Genomic DNA, 15,521 nt, shown 5'->3' with positions numbered 1-15,521 from the left:
CACTATCGCTACATGGACTAAGTGCAAAAAGGAATCTTATGTATTCTTTTGTCAAACCACAATACAAAGTTTTTTTTTAAATCACATGAGTGGATAATCACAGACGTAGGTCCATGTAGCAAGGTGGTAGTCTATCAATTTTTAACACATTTTCCCCTGAAACAGGCTTTCTGGCAATTCTGCTTTGCACATTTGTTACTATTTTTTTTGTAAGAGCTCAAAATTAGGAGGTTGGAAAAAATAAAAGGAATAGTGTCCCTGCATAGTGTTAGAGAAGACTCCCATCAATAACATAGGATACAACTCATGTGTAATTGGCCAGTGGTGGTTTTTTCCTGCGCAGTATGAAATGACATACAGCACCCTAGAAGAAGTATTTCCACAGTGTTAATAAAATGACAGTACAACACTTTCTTTTGCTCCTCTGGATACAGAGTATTGTTCCTGCAGATAAGATCATCTTGCCCTTATTGGAAAACACTAAGGAGAGTGAGCACTGAGGGGTACCATGTACAGTGGTCCTCCAAGAAGGCCATCTTTGGGAGGCTTGGATCATTCAACACTCATCCTTTGACATTCATCTCTTCAAGCAACAACACATTCTGGAGAAAAAGACAGACTGACTGATCGGCTTCCTTGCGACACTATTCCACTCTGCCTTGAGTCCCTTAACTCAGAAGTGAAGAATGGGAGTAACAGAGGGGGATGCCTAGGCACAGACATTCAGTCAAGGTGTTACGTAAACTAGGTTAGCCAGATCCTCACAGTGTCCCTCACCAGAAAGACACTTGAGATCCTGAAAAAATACTTCTCCTATTTTTGAGGATTAGTAGCCTCTGGCCAAACAAACAAACAAAAACTCTCAACAGACATTTGATCCTATCTAGGCCTTTGAATATAGGAAAGGGAGGAGAAACTCACACCCAGGTCCAAGCCTATGGTCTAGTCGCAGGTACCCACTGATGTCAAGCTAAGCTCTAGCACTCTCAGAATCCTTAAGTCAGGAGTGAAGGGGTAAGGTCCTCTAGGCATTCAGTTAGCCTAGGCAGCAGGCTTCTGTCAGGGAGACCTGCCATTAAGTAATACCCAAGATGCCATGTGAATGGGCATAAGCAAGACTTGGTTTTTCCAAGACTGACTAATATTTTAAAAGAAGAAAATATCAGACAGTATTATTTCCCTCTATTCTTAGGAACCCAGATGGTTTTTTAAAAAAGCCCCAGCAACTGGTGGGGTGGGCAACATAGTACATACAGCTAGAGGGAATGGCTCAGAAAATTCAGTCAGTACTGAAAGGCACAAATTATTATTACTTCCCCTTTGGTCAAGCAAACCAGAATGGCTGTACCCTTCTTTTTGGTCACAAAATGAAGATCCTCCCAGATGCATCCTTGGCCAACTGGAAGAAAGTCCATATATGGAACTTTTTTGGTAGACCCACAAAACTAAGAACCAAAATTGTTAGCCTTAAAATTACTTCGCCTGATTACTAACTCTAGCTTCCAGCTGGAAAAACATATGATATCACTGTTTCTGAGGCAAGCCCAGTTTTAAAAGCAATAGTTTACTCAGCCTATATAGTCAACTCTCACTTTCTAATCAGATGCTTGGCACATATTCACCTAACCACTAAAGCTAGTCAAAGGAACAAGAAGTCCATGCGTGCTTTTTTTCCTTCTATTTTCCATTCACCTCTCTCTTTATTATTCAAAAATACAATACCTTAATGTGATAGGGAAGAAGAACAGCATTAAAGTAAATATTCTGCAGGAGAAAAGTGAAATCAAGATAATGTATTCTTACGGAGAAATGTGTGAGTCTCATAAGGTTACAATGAAAGGCATGCTGAGGGGTAAAATTCAAGATGAAAACCTAATCTGGATGCCAAATTTATAGGTATATCAAGGAAAAACAAAAAAGTGGGATATGTTACATTTAAACCATCTCAGCACTCATAGATGAAGTTATCAAATTAAGTGAACATTTAGTTAATGGGTTATGTAGACCATATTGTGTTGTCCTTTTTTAATCCTAATGCCTGAGAGCCAGTGTGAGTGCAGTGTGAGAAGGAAGTGGTCAGTAGTCATTCTGATGCTTTGCCCCAGGACAAATATTCCAGCAATACACAGTACTGAAGGGCATGGCTTCAGTATCAGACAGATGTGGTTTTTAGCAGTAGGATCCTGTTAATTTTATAAGTTGTCCAACATCTGCTATACAAACCTCAAGTCAGAATCAGCAGTCCAAGAAATGTACTTATAAATTGGTTGATGAGAATGAGGACATTTTTCTTACAGAGACAATACTATAAATGCAGTACTCAGACACTCAGGCCATCCTACAAAGTCCTACTTGGTTCTGTATCCCTGAAAATGGCACATATAGTACTAATACTAATGTAGTGATATCTAATCTACATTGCAAAATAACCTGTATGTACATCCAAGAAACCATGTATGTTTCCGTTTTATAGCTTCACCGTCCAGCAGACAGCATGTGTTCAATAGATCGTTATTATATGGGGTGGAACAGAATACTTCCTTTTGGAAAAGGCTTTTCAGCTTTTTCTCTCCTTCATTTGGAAGTGACACCTCTCTTGGCAAAGAACTAGAGGACAGAGACTTCCCTGGAGAAGAAAAAAAGTGATGAAGAGATGATTTATATTTCTGAGAACTAGCAAAGTTTATTCTCCATTTATAGAGGAGACAGTGTCTCCCCAGGTATTCTGAATTGTAGGGAAAAAGAGAGGTAGAGAGGTCTTGTCAATTAATAAAAGGATCTAATCATATGAGCCTCTGAGGGGCTATTCAGTTTAGACTATTCAGATCTCTTTATTTCCAAATGTCTTTCATATGGGACTTTTCAGTAAATTACTTTGGAAAAATTTTTAATTCAAGTAATTTAATGTTATATTGAAATAAGTTAAATCTCATAAATTATTTCCAAATACTGCAGATTCTTACAGTGTTTTAAGTGTACAAATATCAAGACTATTCATTATTTTGATCACTTCCTCATAAGATCGTAAAATGACTGGAATTACAAGGCTCACAGAACAAACTGCTATGATGAAAACTGCAGCAAAAGATGGCCATGCTAATTAGAGCACAGCTTGGCTGTTATTATCAAGACCCAGAGTTGTAGTGGCTTAAACAAGATAGGAAAGCATTTCTCACTCACATGAAGTCCAGGCAGGTGGTCCAGTGCTGGTATGGTGTTTTACACCATCTTCAGCAAACCAACCATGGTCCTTCCAGCACTTGTTCAAATATCCTCAGCACAGCTCCCTCTCATGATCCAAGACAGCCAGTCCAGCACCAGCCATCCTGGCTGCATTTCAGCACTCAGGAAGAAAGGGTAAAAGGCATATATATACTCTTTCCTGAAAGTGGCCCATATCACTTCTCCTTATGTCTCATTCACCAGAACCTGGTCACATCTATCTGCAAGGGAAACTGGAAAGCATAGTCATTATTTTGGGTGGTCATGTGCTATATAAGAAGGCAGAATACGTGTTAAGACCACAAAGAAGCCTCTATCCTAATGTTTATAGAAGACATCACTTTTGATTCTGGTAAACCACTCAAATATTTATCCATGTTCAGCTGTCAAACTATACCAAGTAAATCGTTTATTAAAAAACTTCTCAACTTTCCATGGGCAGGAAGTTAAGTCTACTGTACAAGTGTGAAAATTAAGATTTTACATTCCAGGACTGAACTGTGAATAAGGTCAGCAAAGTCCCTAGTCCCACTTATCTTACAGTTTAGCAAAAGGAGACAATGAATATATGAACAAAACACTGTCACTTAATGAGATGCAAATATACAAAAAGTGATGCAGAAAGCTACCAAGGGAAGCCTTCCTTGCGGAGGTGGCATAAAAGTTTTGATCTGCACCAGCCATGAGAAGAGCTGGGAAAAAAACATTCTGATAAGAGGAACTAGCAACTGTTAAATCCCCAAATTTCTCTGTGTATCAGAATCAAAGTTGCTTCCGCTCCAATTTTCTTTATTTAAGTCTTTATGCATGGAAAAGGAAGAAGAAATGTGTGTGTGTGTTTACATGTACATGCACTTGGGAAGAAGAGATCTATAACACTAACTGAAGTTAATACTGAACAGCTAAGAATAATGTGGAATACTCCACAACTACAAGAAAGAGGGCCTGCCTGGGGCAGTCTACAGAGAAAGGAGGAAACAAAGCAAATGGTTAGCTAAGTTGAGAGACAGTAGAACCTTTGTATTCAGAAGTTACTTTACTTCTCTTTTTTAAGTAGTGATTCTTGGGTGTATATATTTCTTAAATAAAGTTAACTTAATTTCAGGTGAATTGTTCTAACTAAATTTTAGTTCAAAATAAGTGATCAGCAGTTGTGAATAAAATGTCTTACATGTTTTTAATCAAAATGAATTACATGCAAAACAGGTAAAAAATAAGCAAATTCAGTAATTAAATACTTATATATTAGTATTGCTTTAAATCTCTAATTGTGGGTTTAATTAGGATAATCTGTCATGATTTTTAACAATTTAAAAGCACTGTTTTTATATTTAAAATATTATGCAATCTATATTTCATAATAGGGACTCAAGCTAAGTCAACACATTTTTGAGCTCTCAGGCAGGAATCCATTCATAAAAATCTTAACCTAAGACCTCCAAGTACCAGCCTAGAAGGTCGTTCCCAAAGCATCTATCCCTTGATTCTAGAGCACCTGAGAGGAAAGTCCAGTACCACTGAATGAATCATGAAGTAGTCCAATAATCACAAACTTACCTGAGGAAAAAAGATCACTCCTTTAATTACAAAAGATGCTACTGTGAGGTGAATACTCCAAATGACAAATCTTTCATCATACTGTAAACCAGTAAAGGCAAGCTGCCACTGGTTTAACCCAATGACTTTGACAGCACATAAATCAAGAAGACACCAAGTTAGACCCAAGGTCTGGGAGAATTTTTATCCACTTCCTACCTTCAAAAGCCAGTCTCATTGAGGCTAAGGCACTGCTGTTTATAACTCACACCATTATTTTATATACTCTCAGCTAGAAAAAAATACAGGAAATAAACAAAGAAACACCACTGATTTCAGGATACATCCCAATTTCAGAAATGGTAAAATGTGAAAAAGATGGACATCTTAGAATCAATGAGAAATGGCAGTTTTTTTTTTGTTTGTTATGACCTTCAATATTTTGAGCTGAATCATCAAAAAAGAAAGTTTTCCTCTGTATTATCTCACAAACTCTCTGATTCCTACTTCTTCTTGTATGCAGCTACTTAGTACAAATGTCCAAAGAGGTCACTGATAGATCCCCATTTAACCCTTCCTCAAAAATATTTAAGACATTTCATTTAACCACAACTGCTGATTATTGTCAGGCATGAATCCAAGTAAGACTTTTATTAGTAATAAAGGCCAGCCTGGGCAGTAGAATGTAGCTCTGTTAGCCAAGTTGGTTTGTTCATATGGAGATCCAGAATCAGGCAGCCTTAGCTTCCAGGTCACAGGCGAGACCTTACCAGGGCAGCCCTCCCATGAAGGAGCAGGGCAGGGTACCCACTCCCCGCTGCCAGCTTGCGCTACAGCGTACGAAGGGAGGAGAACGAAGAGGCTGCCACACAAGTGCAGATTCTGATCCTGAAAGAGGCGAGTACCACAGTGCCCTCCACAGGCAGGGCCCCTCCTAAGAGGAGAAAAGCAGAGTTGAATCCATTCAATCATCCCAAATTTGAAAACCAGATAAAACATCCCTTTCCCTAACAGAGGAGGGAATAAAAAGTCAGAAAGACCTCAAAAGCAAGCCACAGAAAATCCCTACTCAGAGAAGTCAGGAGTGGGAGAAAGCTGTTCCTTGCTGATATCTGCTTTTGTAGCTCTTTTTTTTTAAGACTGTGAAAAATACTGTGACAGAATAGAAAATATATGTTTGGCCTATGCCCCCAGTTTCCACCACACAGCTCCTAAAACCCTTATAATTTCCTGAGCGATTGGGGTGCTAGGAGCATCTTTTGTCCTAATATTTCATTTTTGACCTTGGTTCCTGGTAAAAGAACTTCTAAATCTGTTAGAATTTCCCAGGTGATAGAAGTATCTTTTGTTCTAATGAGGTGACTCTTGGTGTGTTCTTACATACCTCCTCAATGGGGGCTGGTCACTGAAAGAAAGACCAAGCCATGAGTAGAAGATCTGGGGAGGGGAAAGGGGCTAGAGATTGAGTTAATAATTAATCAAAGTAGTTAATCATGCCTACATAATGCAGCCTCCATAAAAATTTCTGAAGTATAGAGTTCAACCCAAGCTCTTGGGTTGGTAAACAAATCCACATGCTGGCAGGTGGTGCACCCCAACTCCACAGAGACAGAAGCTCCTATAGGAAGGACCCCTCTGGACTTCACTGCACTCAGGACCTCAATGTACCTCTTAATCTAGCTGTTCATCTGTTCCTTTGTAATATCTTTAATAATAAACTGGTAAACTTAAATAAATGTTTTTGAGTTTTGTGAGTCATTACAACAAATTATCAAACCTGCGGAAAGGGTCGTGGGAATGTTGATTTATATCCAGTTAGGCAGAAGTATGAGAATCCCAGCCTTGCAATTAGTGAAAAGGTGGGGGTGGAGGGACAGTCTTGTTTCTTCTGAGCATACAACATTATCTTTCTGACAATGAACATTATCTTTCTATCATTTTCAGGAGCCTGAACCCAGGCAGCAAGGACCCAGAGTCAAATAAGTCTTATGAATAATACTCAAATCTGTTGTTGACTAGTCATAAAATCAATGTCAAATAAGTCTTATAATACTCAGATCTGTTGTTGACTAGTTATAAAATCACCAAAACCACTAAGCAAAGAGATAGCAGGAGTAGAACACAGTAATCTATGTGTAATTATAGATTTCCAAGACCATTTCTTTTTCTTAACCAAATTTGTCTGTAATGTCACTTAGGCCATAAAGTCAACATTGAGGTTCTAGTGACAGAGGCCTGGTAGACAGTGATGGAAATGAGTCTCCAGAGAAATAAGCAACTCTCAATGCTGGCTGAGATTTGTAGGTAGGTGGCTGTCAAGCCCTTTGGAAAAAGAAGTTGCCCTCATGCTCAAAATAAACTCAGATGCTCTATTTTCAAGCCAAAGTCTGAAAAAGGGACAGCTTACCCACCATATTTTACAACTTGTTACTAATGGATTAGAGTGTACTACATAAAATAAGCATGTTCACAAACAAACAGCAATTACAATGGCCAGTTTATATGTTTGCCTAGGCTAAATCACTAACTTGTAAGGGCCCAAAAATGACTGAGAACACAGTGTTAGCCAGGATAACGTGCAATTAGGATAAAAGTAGGGTTTTGGCATTTCAAATGGTTAGTTCTTTTTCCCAGTCTTTTTTATTCCTTTCCATTTGCCGAAAGAACCACATCAAACACCATGGTCACCACTGAGGCAGCCTAATATGGAACAGGATTCCAAAAAGTAATTATGAATATAAGATGGTCTAGAATTAATATTGTGTCAAGTTTCCTCATAAAAGTCTAGTCAGTTTGAAGAATTGTTCTTGGAATAAAACTGCTGTGCCTTGTTTTGAAACAGTTTCATTAGATTTTGGAGCTGGAAACTGAACTTAAAGGACATCAGTGGTGGGCAGGAGGTGTAGGGAGGCTGTCCATGTGGTAGAGCAGGAGGCAGGTGACCTGGAGAGCTTAGCAGAGCCCAAAGGAGTGAAAGAGTGCCCATGGGGGGAGGCAATGGCAGTTCAGTGTAGAAGGTGAGGGGGGCATCTTTGTATTGGGGTGGGGAAGCCGAGTATGGGTTGTTGGAACCCAAGTAGGCAGACAGGTCATGCATGTGGAGGCTAGAGGCAGTGAGGACCCAGTTCAGGGTATCAGAACCTAAGCAAGGCGAGGGGGATGTTCAAACAGCTACCAAGGCCCCGGGGTGGTGAGGAGGGCCCCTGTACGCTGGGGATGGCAAGGAAGAGAAGAGGGAGGAATGAAGCCATGGCCCTACATGGGTTGTCAGAACCAAAGGAGGTGAGATAGGCATCCATGAGAAGGCAGGAAGATACATTATCCCAAGACAGTGTCAGAGCCTGCACAGAGAGTTAGAGCATACAAACGGGGGTGGCAAGGCAGTGTTCTGGCTCTGGGTGTTGAGGCAGTGAGGAGGGCATCTGTGCCACGGGCACCACCATGGGGCTTGGTGAGGGTGCTGGAGCCTAAGCAGAGAAAGAGGACACCCATTCAGTGGACAGAGGCAGGGGTAGCCCAGTGCAAGATGTCAGAGCTCAACCAGGCTGACAAGGGCATCCACATGGAGAGATTCCATCAAGGGAATTGCCTTTGTGTGTGAAAGAGAATATCTATGTGCTTGGCCATGGCCTGGAGCAGGAAGACTAAGCCAGGTGAGGTGAGGAGGTCATCCATGAGGGGGCAGCAGCTCTAACAGAAGACTGGTTACATAAAGGGCAACTTAACAAGCCATTAAATGTGTTGAGAGTAATGGAAGATAGGTTCCTCACTGCCATAGACGGGAGTTACAAATCCTGAAGGGGAGAAAACTGGAATGAACCCTGTGGTATTACATTAGAATTGTGACATCACTATGAACATGGTTTTTGAGAGATATAGAGTCATAGGAATAGGAATAGGTATAGATGATATAAATGATAGCCACATAGCTACAGATAGCTGATGCTTTGGACTAAGATTCTAATAATACTGATAAAAATCAAAAAGAGATTGAACACAATAAAAATACTAGGCATTAAAAAAGGAAAATGACTATATATATATATATATAAAGATCTAACTTTTTTAAGAGAATTCTATGAAAAGTAAACTACCAAAATAATCTCAAGAAGAAACAGAAGAATTAAATAGATCTAGAAACATTTAAGTAATTAAATTGTAAGTAAAAAGCAAAATCTAATAAAAAAGCAGCAGGTCCAAATGATTCTCAGGGAATTTTACTTTTAAGTAACCTTTCTTATACAAATAGCTCCAAAGAACACAAAAAATGAAACTCATCCTAACTGATTTTACCAAACTACTAACCTTGCTTCAAAATTAGACAACAGTAGCACAATAAAAAAAAATTATATGCTAATCTCACCTATGAGCATATGTACAAATAGTTAAATAAAATATTAGCAATGTGTGTGTGCATGCATGTGTGTGTGGGCAGGACCAAGTTGAACTTATCCCAGGAATTCAATAATGATTCTTAAACATTAAGAAAAACAATAAATACAATTTACTGCATTAACAATTATAGGAGAAAAAACATATATAGTCATCTAAAAAATTCAGAATTGGCATTAGATAAAATCCCATACTCATTCATGATAAAAACAACTCAGCAAACTAGGATTAGGAAAGGACTTCTCTATCCTGATTAAAAACAAAAACCTCAGCAAACATAATATTTAATAGGAAAATTTTAGAACATTCTTTGAAGTCAAGAATAAGATAAAGATGCCTATTTTATATTGCCTCTTTTGAAAAGTATCCTAGTATGCCTGGTCAGTGCAATAAGAAAAAATTGCTATCCAGTGTAGGAAGGAAGAAAGAAATACAAATACAAATGCAAGGTTGTTGGACATGTGATCACCAGTCAAAGGTCAAGAGTATTCACAAGCAATAAACAATTAGAAAATTGGCTTTTTTAAAATTTGATTCACAATGGTATTAAAATCTCTAAAATACCCACAAATAAATCTAATAATTCTCTTTTATAGAGAAGAGCATAAAAACTGGACATACTGATTTTAAGATGCTGTGGAATTATTTCTGTGATAGATAAAAACTGACCACTAGAACAGATTAGAAACTGAGAAATAAACCCACTTTCAGATCTTACTGTATTACATATCAGCAGTAAAAGGATGAGTATCTTTTGGTTCAAAATAACAGAAAACCAACTAAAATGGCTTAAACAATGAGAAGAATTATCATCTCTCAAAGCAAGATACTTAAATTAAGGCTCTAAGTCATCACGAAGGAGGATCTGTCTTCCTGAAGATCTTAGTGGGCTCCCCTCACCATCATAAAATGCTCAGCGTGCCACAGACATATATTAAAGAGCAGAAAAAGTGGACTGTTTCTTCCTTATGTATTTGCTATTTGGACAAAAGAAAATCTTCCCTAGAAACACCTTCAGCAAACTATTCTTTCCCTCTCTTTGGCTCCAACTGTTAAATCAGTCATGGAGTGGGGAAATGAGAATACCAATATAGTCTGAGACTAATCAGGATACAACTGAAACATGAAGAACAAAAGAAGAGACTGGAACAAACTGGTGTTCTGCCAACATGAGAAAGAAGAAAATGACTGCTAGATAAATAAGCTATATTACAATGGAATATTTCATAAATGGTGTGGGAGAGGAGGCCATTCACATGGATGAAAAGAAAATTAGACCCTAATAATATCATAAACAAAAGTAAATTGCAGGTGGGTGAAAAGTTCAAATGTCAAAAGTAAAAGTTAATTTTTAGCAGAAAATACAGAAGAATGTATTTTGAAATTAGGAATAGAAAAGAAATTCCAATACAAACATAAATAAGCACAAATTATAAAGGATAATTTTAATTAACTAGACTATATTGAAATTTAAAACTTTTACACAGTAAAATGCATAGGAATTAAAAGACAAACCCCAGCCTAGGAGAAACATTTGCAAAATGTAAGTCAGTTTTTTGTTATCCAATAGATAAAAATGGGCGAAGTATAAGAATAAGCAATTGATAGAAGAGGAAAATTGAATAACCAATAAATACTATACAAGATGCTCAGTCTCATTAGTAGTCAGAGAACTACAAATTTACATAGAGATAGCAATAATCCACCATAAAAAAATCTCTAACTTTGATAATACTTAGTGCTTACATTCTTAGATACTGAGTACTGCTCAGAAACACTGCCATCCATTTCCAACAGAAGGGTCAAATAGTTCAGCTTTTTTGATGATGAACTTGGTGATATTTAGTAAATTCAACAGTATGTTTGGTCAACTATCTAATGATCCTCTCTATAAGGAACATATCACAGAGAAACTCTTTCTTGTGTACCAGAAGACATGTTTCAGGATATTCACCACATTCTGTCTAATCACACACACATGCAAATATGGAACAGCCTCATCAATATACACTGGATAAATAAATTCGTATGTATTCATATAATCAAATTGTATAGTATAGTTTAAATGAACGAACTAAGTCTATATACGTCAACTTGGACAATCTTAAATTAAAATGCTGAGAGGAAAAAGCAAGTTGTTTAGGTACATGTATAGTGTGATATACTTAAGTTAAAAGTAAAACCCATAGCACAATGCTGTATTACTTATGGACAAATAAATATTTAATAAAAATATAGAAACAGGAATCAAGCTTATGATTACCTCTGGGAAAGGAAAAAGGAGAAGCAGAGCGAAGAAGGGTATAGCAGCTGAAATGCTTCAATGTTATCTCTACTTTTATTTCTTTATAGAAAAAGGATAAAGTAAATATTTAAAAGCTGGTAAATTTATTGAGTCTATGTGGAGAGTACACAGATATTTGTCATATTATCTTATTTAAGTTTGAAATTTTTTTTCATCTCACTCTATCATTTTTTAAAATACACCCTTTTTTTAAGTTTCCCATGAAACTATTTCAGCAATCATGGAAAAGTCCTACCCTATACAAATCTCTTCATTAAAAACTACAAATGGAGTTTACCTCCCTTCATCTTCTACAGGCTTCATTTTAAGTTACATGTTACATGTTTAAAGATTAGACTAGTTAGTATCAGAAGACATTTAAATAGCAGTAATATTCTACAGAAAAAAATAGCAAGGATTGAATAAAGATGCCATGAAAATCAAGAAAGATTCAAATGGCATAAAACTGAACAGAGTTTTCCAAAGGTTAGTCAAATGCCCAACAAACATTCTTAGGATTGAGTGAGAAGCCAAAGATGTCGCTGTCAAGAAAGAAAGTTGGTATGGAAAAAGTTTCCACTATAAATATAATTTGGGGGGCACCTAGAGAATATGATATAGGGCACATGTCAACAATATGATTTATTACTAAGATTACAATAAATATTGAAGTTTTTCACTGGAAGAGAAAATTTTAATTACTAATACCCAAGAAGTTCCCATAGCAACATACCTGGAGAAGAAGTCTTTCAAACGCCAGAAAGTTGTCCCACTTGGCAGTCTGGGGGTGTTTCAGAGTTTGCACTGTGGCCAGGCCAAGCTGTAGGAGCCCACAGTGGTTCACCAGAGCTTTGAAGTTGTTCTTGAACAGCTGAATATAGGATGTGAGCTGTCCCGGAGTGACTCTCCCTGGAGAGAAACATAATAATTTATCTGTGTACCCTCTTCAGGGAGTGGCAAAAATCATGAGAATGCCATTAATGATACTACTGCCTTATATTGGCACAGAACTTCTGGGCTGACCGCAAGCTTTCCTAAGACACTGTGATTCTTACAACATGGTGACAACAGCAAAGCTGAAACTATTACTTGCATTTTACAAGTATGGAAACAGATGTTAAGTGATCTACCCAAGCCCATATTGCCAGTAGAATTTATTTTATAATTGCACAATATCCCATAAATAAGTTCTCAAATAATGTCACATACATAAAAATTTGTTGAGCTCAACATGAAGTACCTCTCCCAGATACACAATATAGCAATCTAAGAGGCAAAAAGGCAAAATTTCTAATTGGGAATGTATGTAAATAACATAAGAGGAGAAATCTATTATGACTACAGTTAGAACTTTATCACTGGTATCAGTGGATTCATGACAAGACTCACAAGACTATGAGTTGGCTTGTGACATGGAACAAAAATGTATGAAAAGTGAATTAAAATGGCAAAAAAAACATGTATGGAGAACTGGGGTGGCAGAAATACTGGAAGATGAGGTATTAGAAGAAAAGGCTTGGTATGGCTGACACAGCATATTTACAATAGCTACCTAGATCTAGAACAAGAGACCCCATCCTATAAAAGACAAGAGACTAAAAAAGCAAAAACAAAAAACCACCTGTTGAAGATGCACTCTTTCAGAGCCTCCAAGTCCAACATTTGCCTTTGGCAGTCCTTTGATTGAGTCATGCCAATACATCAAATTTCATTTCTGCCATTTATCAGCACTATGGACAAAACTGAACACCTCAGATTCTCTGCACTGGGCAGGAGGGCAGGAAGAAGGCAATAGGGCCAAATACAGATGAAAGACGAGTAAATCTTCCCTACACATCTTATCAAACCGTTTTTGGGGTGCTTCTCAGATGCCTGAAATCCAAGTTTGTTATATCTAGTTTATTAGTATTTGACAATAAAACCATCTATATTTAGTTAGTTTGTTTAGTTTTGTTTTTACTACAGTTTGCACAGTGCAAACGTGACCTCTTCTGATTGTCACAGCAGTTCTACAGCGTAGCAAACAGACACGTCTGCATCTAGTAGCCACACCCAAGGCACTGAGAGGTCATTATCTGACACAGGGCTAAATGGCTGGTATCACTGAACAAATAGTTTTTGATACAGATCATAGTACACAAAGAATAAAGTCTTTGCCATGAGGAACTTATAAGCCTGTAACATATTCTGTCTTTTTGATACATTTTTTGAGGAGAGGAAGAATTTTGCAGCTCTGTATTACCAGTTTATCAGGGTGAGCATCTGAAAAGAACAAGACTAGGGGATGGTAAGTAGGGAGGTGAGCTTCTCTGTTTCCTTCATAAAGCATGAGGTCATTCCGGATTCTCAAAGCAGCAGGTTAACAACCTACTTGCTTAATTACCAACAGAGAAAAGCCTCATTAAGTCTTTGTTTGGTTTTGAGTCAGATTTATTAGATTTATTAAGGTATGATTTCACCATTTTCTGGTGTACAGTTCTATGAATTCTGACAAATGCATATACAGGAGTAAGCACTGTTACAATCAGGATATTGAACATTTCCATCATTCCAAAATTTTCCCTGCTTTGTAGTAAATTCTCTCTCTCCCCACCCCCAGCTCTTGGTGAACACTTACCTCTGTTTATCTGATTTCTGGCCCATAGTTAACCTTTCCAGAATATTATATAAATGGAATAATACAGTATGGAGTTTTTTGAGTCTGGCTTCTTTCACTTGAGCATAATGTATTTGCTATTCATCCATGTTACTGCTTGTATTAGTAGTTTGCCCCCTTTTCTTGCTAATATTCCATTATGTGAATGCATTGTAATTTGTTTAGCAATTTATCTGTCCATTCACCAGTTTACGATTATGTGGGTCTTTTCCAATTTTTAGAAATTATGAGTAAAGTCTTCACAAACATCTGTGTTTAGGTTCTTCTGTGTGTGTGGACATACAGTTCCATCTCTCTTGGGTAAATTTCTAGGATTGGGGCTGCTGGGTCATATGCTAAGTGTGTGTTTAACTTTATAAGAAACTGATAAACTGATTTCCGAAGTGGGCTGTCTCACCAGCAACATGTGAGAGTTCTGTTGCCTCACATCCTCACTAGCACTTGGTATTGCCAGTCATTTTGATTTTAACTATTCTAATAGGAGTGTAACAGTATCTTATTGTGGTTTTAGTTTATATTTTTTATATGACTAATACTTTTAATAATCTTTTCATGTGCTTATTGGCTATGTTTATGTTTTTGGCAAAGTACCTGTGAGATTTTCAAATTATAAACTCAATTACAACCTTACCTAATACAAGTAGAAATCAGCTAACTACCAAAAATGCTATACATAATGAAACTAACAATTTGAGAAAGCGTCTTAGTTAATATCAACTAAAACAGCAATCAACCAGAATCAGGTGTTGAAAAAGTAATAGAACATTTATTCATATCTCACATTACATAAAAAAAGAAAATCTTGTCAGGCAGATTTACATGTTGATTTTAAAATGTCAACCCAGAAGGCATTGCAACATATTTTTAAAGACATAAAAACAAGGTTACTTTATGTCAAGACTACATAATATATACCAGATTTTGAAAAGAGACAATTAAAAATTTTTTAAATGGTTTTCAAGTAAGAAAAGCTATGAGGCTTTCTTTTTCTTTTTTAGAGTTTTTAAGAAAGAGAAACAGGCTTCTGACTTCAATTTAGCTAAGAGAAAAACATAAAACTTTATCAGCCATCAATTCTATATATATTTTAAAACCCTCATTAAAATACAATCTCTTGGGGAAGACGGGGCAGATTTGGGGAATAAAAGGACTTATTTAATATTGTCTGTGATCCTTATAATATATTGAATTCAAATACATTGTGGAGCCTATTTTTCCATTTACTTCACATACTTGATAAATCATAACTTTCTCAACTAGTTTGTGTCCTGTTGAAATATATTTAAAATATCTACACATACATGAGTCTTTGTTAATATTCTTAAAATAAAGAGTATTCTGTCAGTGCCATGTCTGATTTCATTGTAACTGTACCTTAATGGTAGAAAGCAACCACAATCATTAATTCTGTCTAAAGTAGCATATTTAGCT

At 37.0% G+C, this 15,521-nt stretch overlaps 1 protein-coding gene across 2 annotated transcripts in view; it reads right to left on the bottom strand.

The window, feature by feature from the left end:
- The window catches only part of SCFD2 (sec1 family domain containing 2), a 398,635-nt gene that overhangs the window by 320,212 nt on the left and 62,902 nt on the right, over positions 1–15,521 (bottom strand). For both annotated transcript variants that reach the window (XM_036998665.2, XM_073237624.1), the window contains exon 4: positions 12,168–12,343. In XM_036998665.2, coding sequence (XP_036854560.2) covers positions 12,168–12,343 — 176 coding nt within the window. The remainder of the gene's footprint in view (positions 1–12,167; positions 12,344–15,521) is intronic.

Source organism: Manis javanica, chromosome 5, assembly GCF_040802235.1.
Source record: "Manis javanica isolate MJ-LG chromosome 5, MJ_LKY, whole genome shotgun sequence".
Classification (NCBI taxonomy): domain Eukaryota; kingdom Metazoa; phylum Chordata; class Mammalia; order Pholidota; family Manidae; genus Manis; species Manis javanica.
The sequence above is the reverse complement of the archived record's forward strand: the minus strand, read 5'-3'. Positions and strand labels throughout refer to the sequence as shown.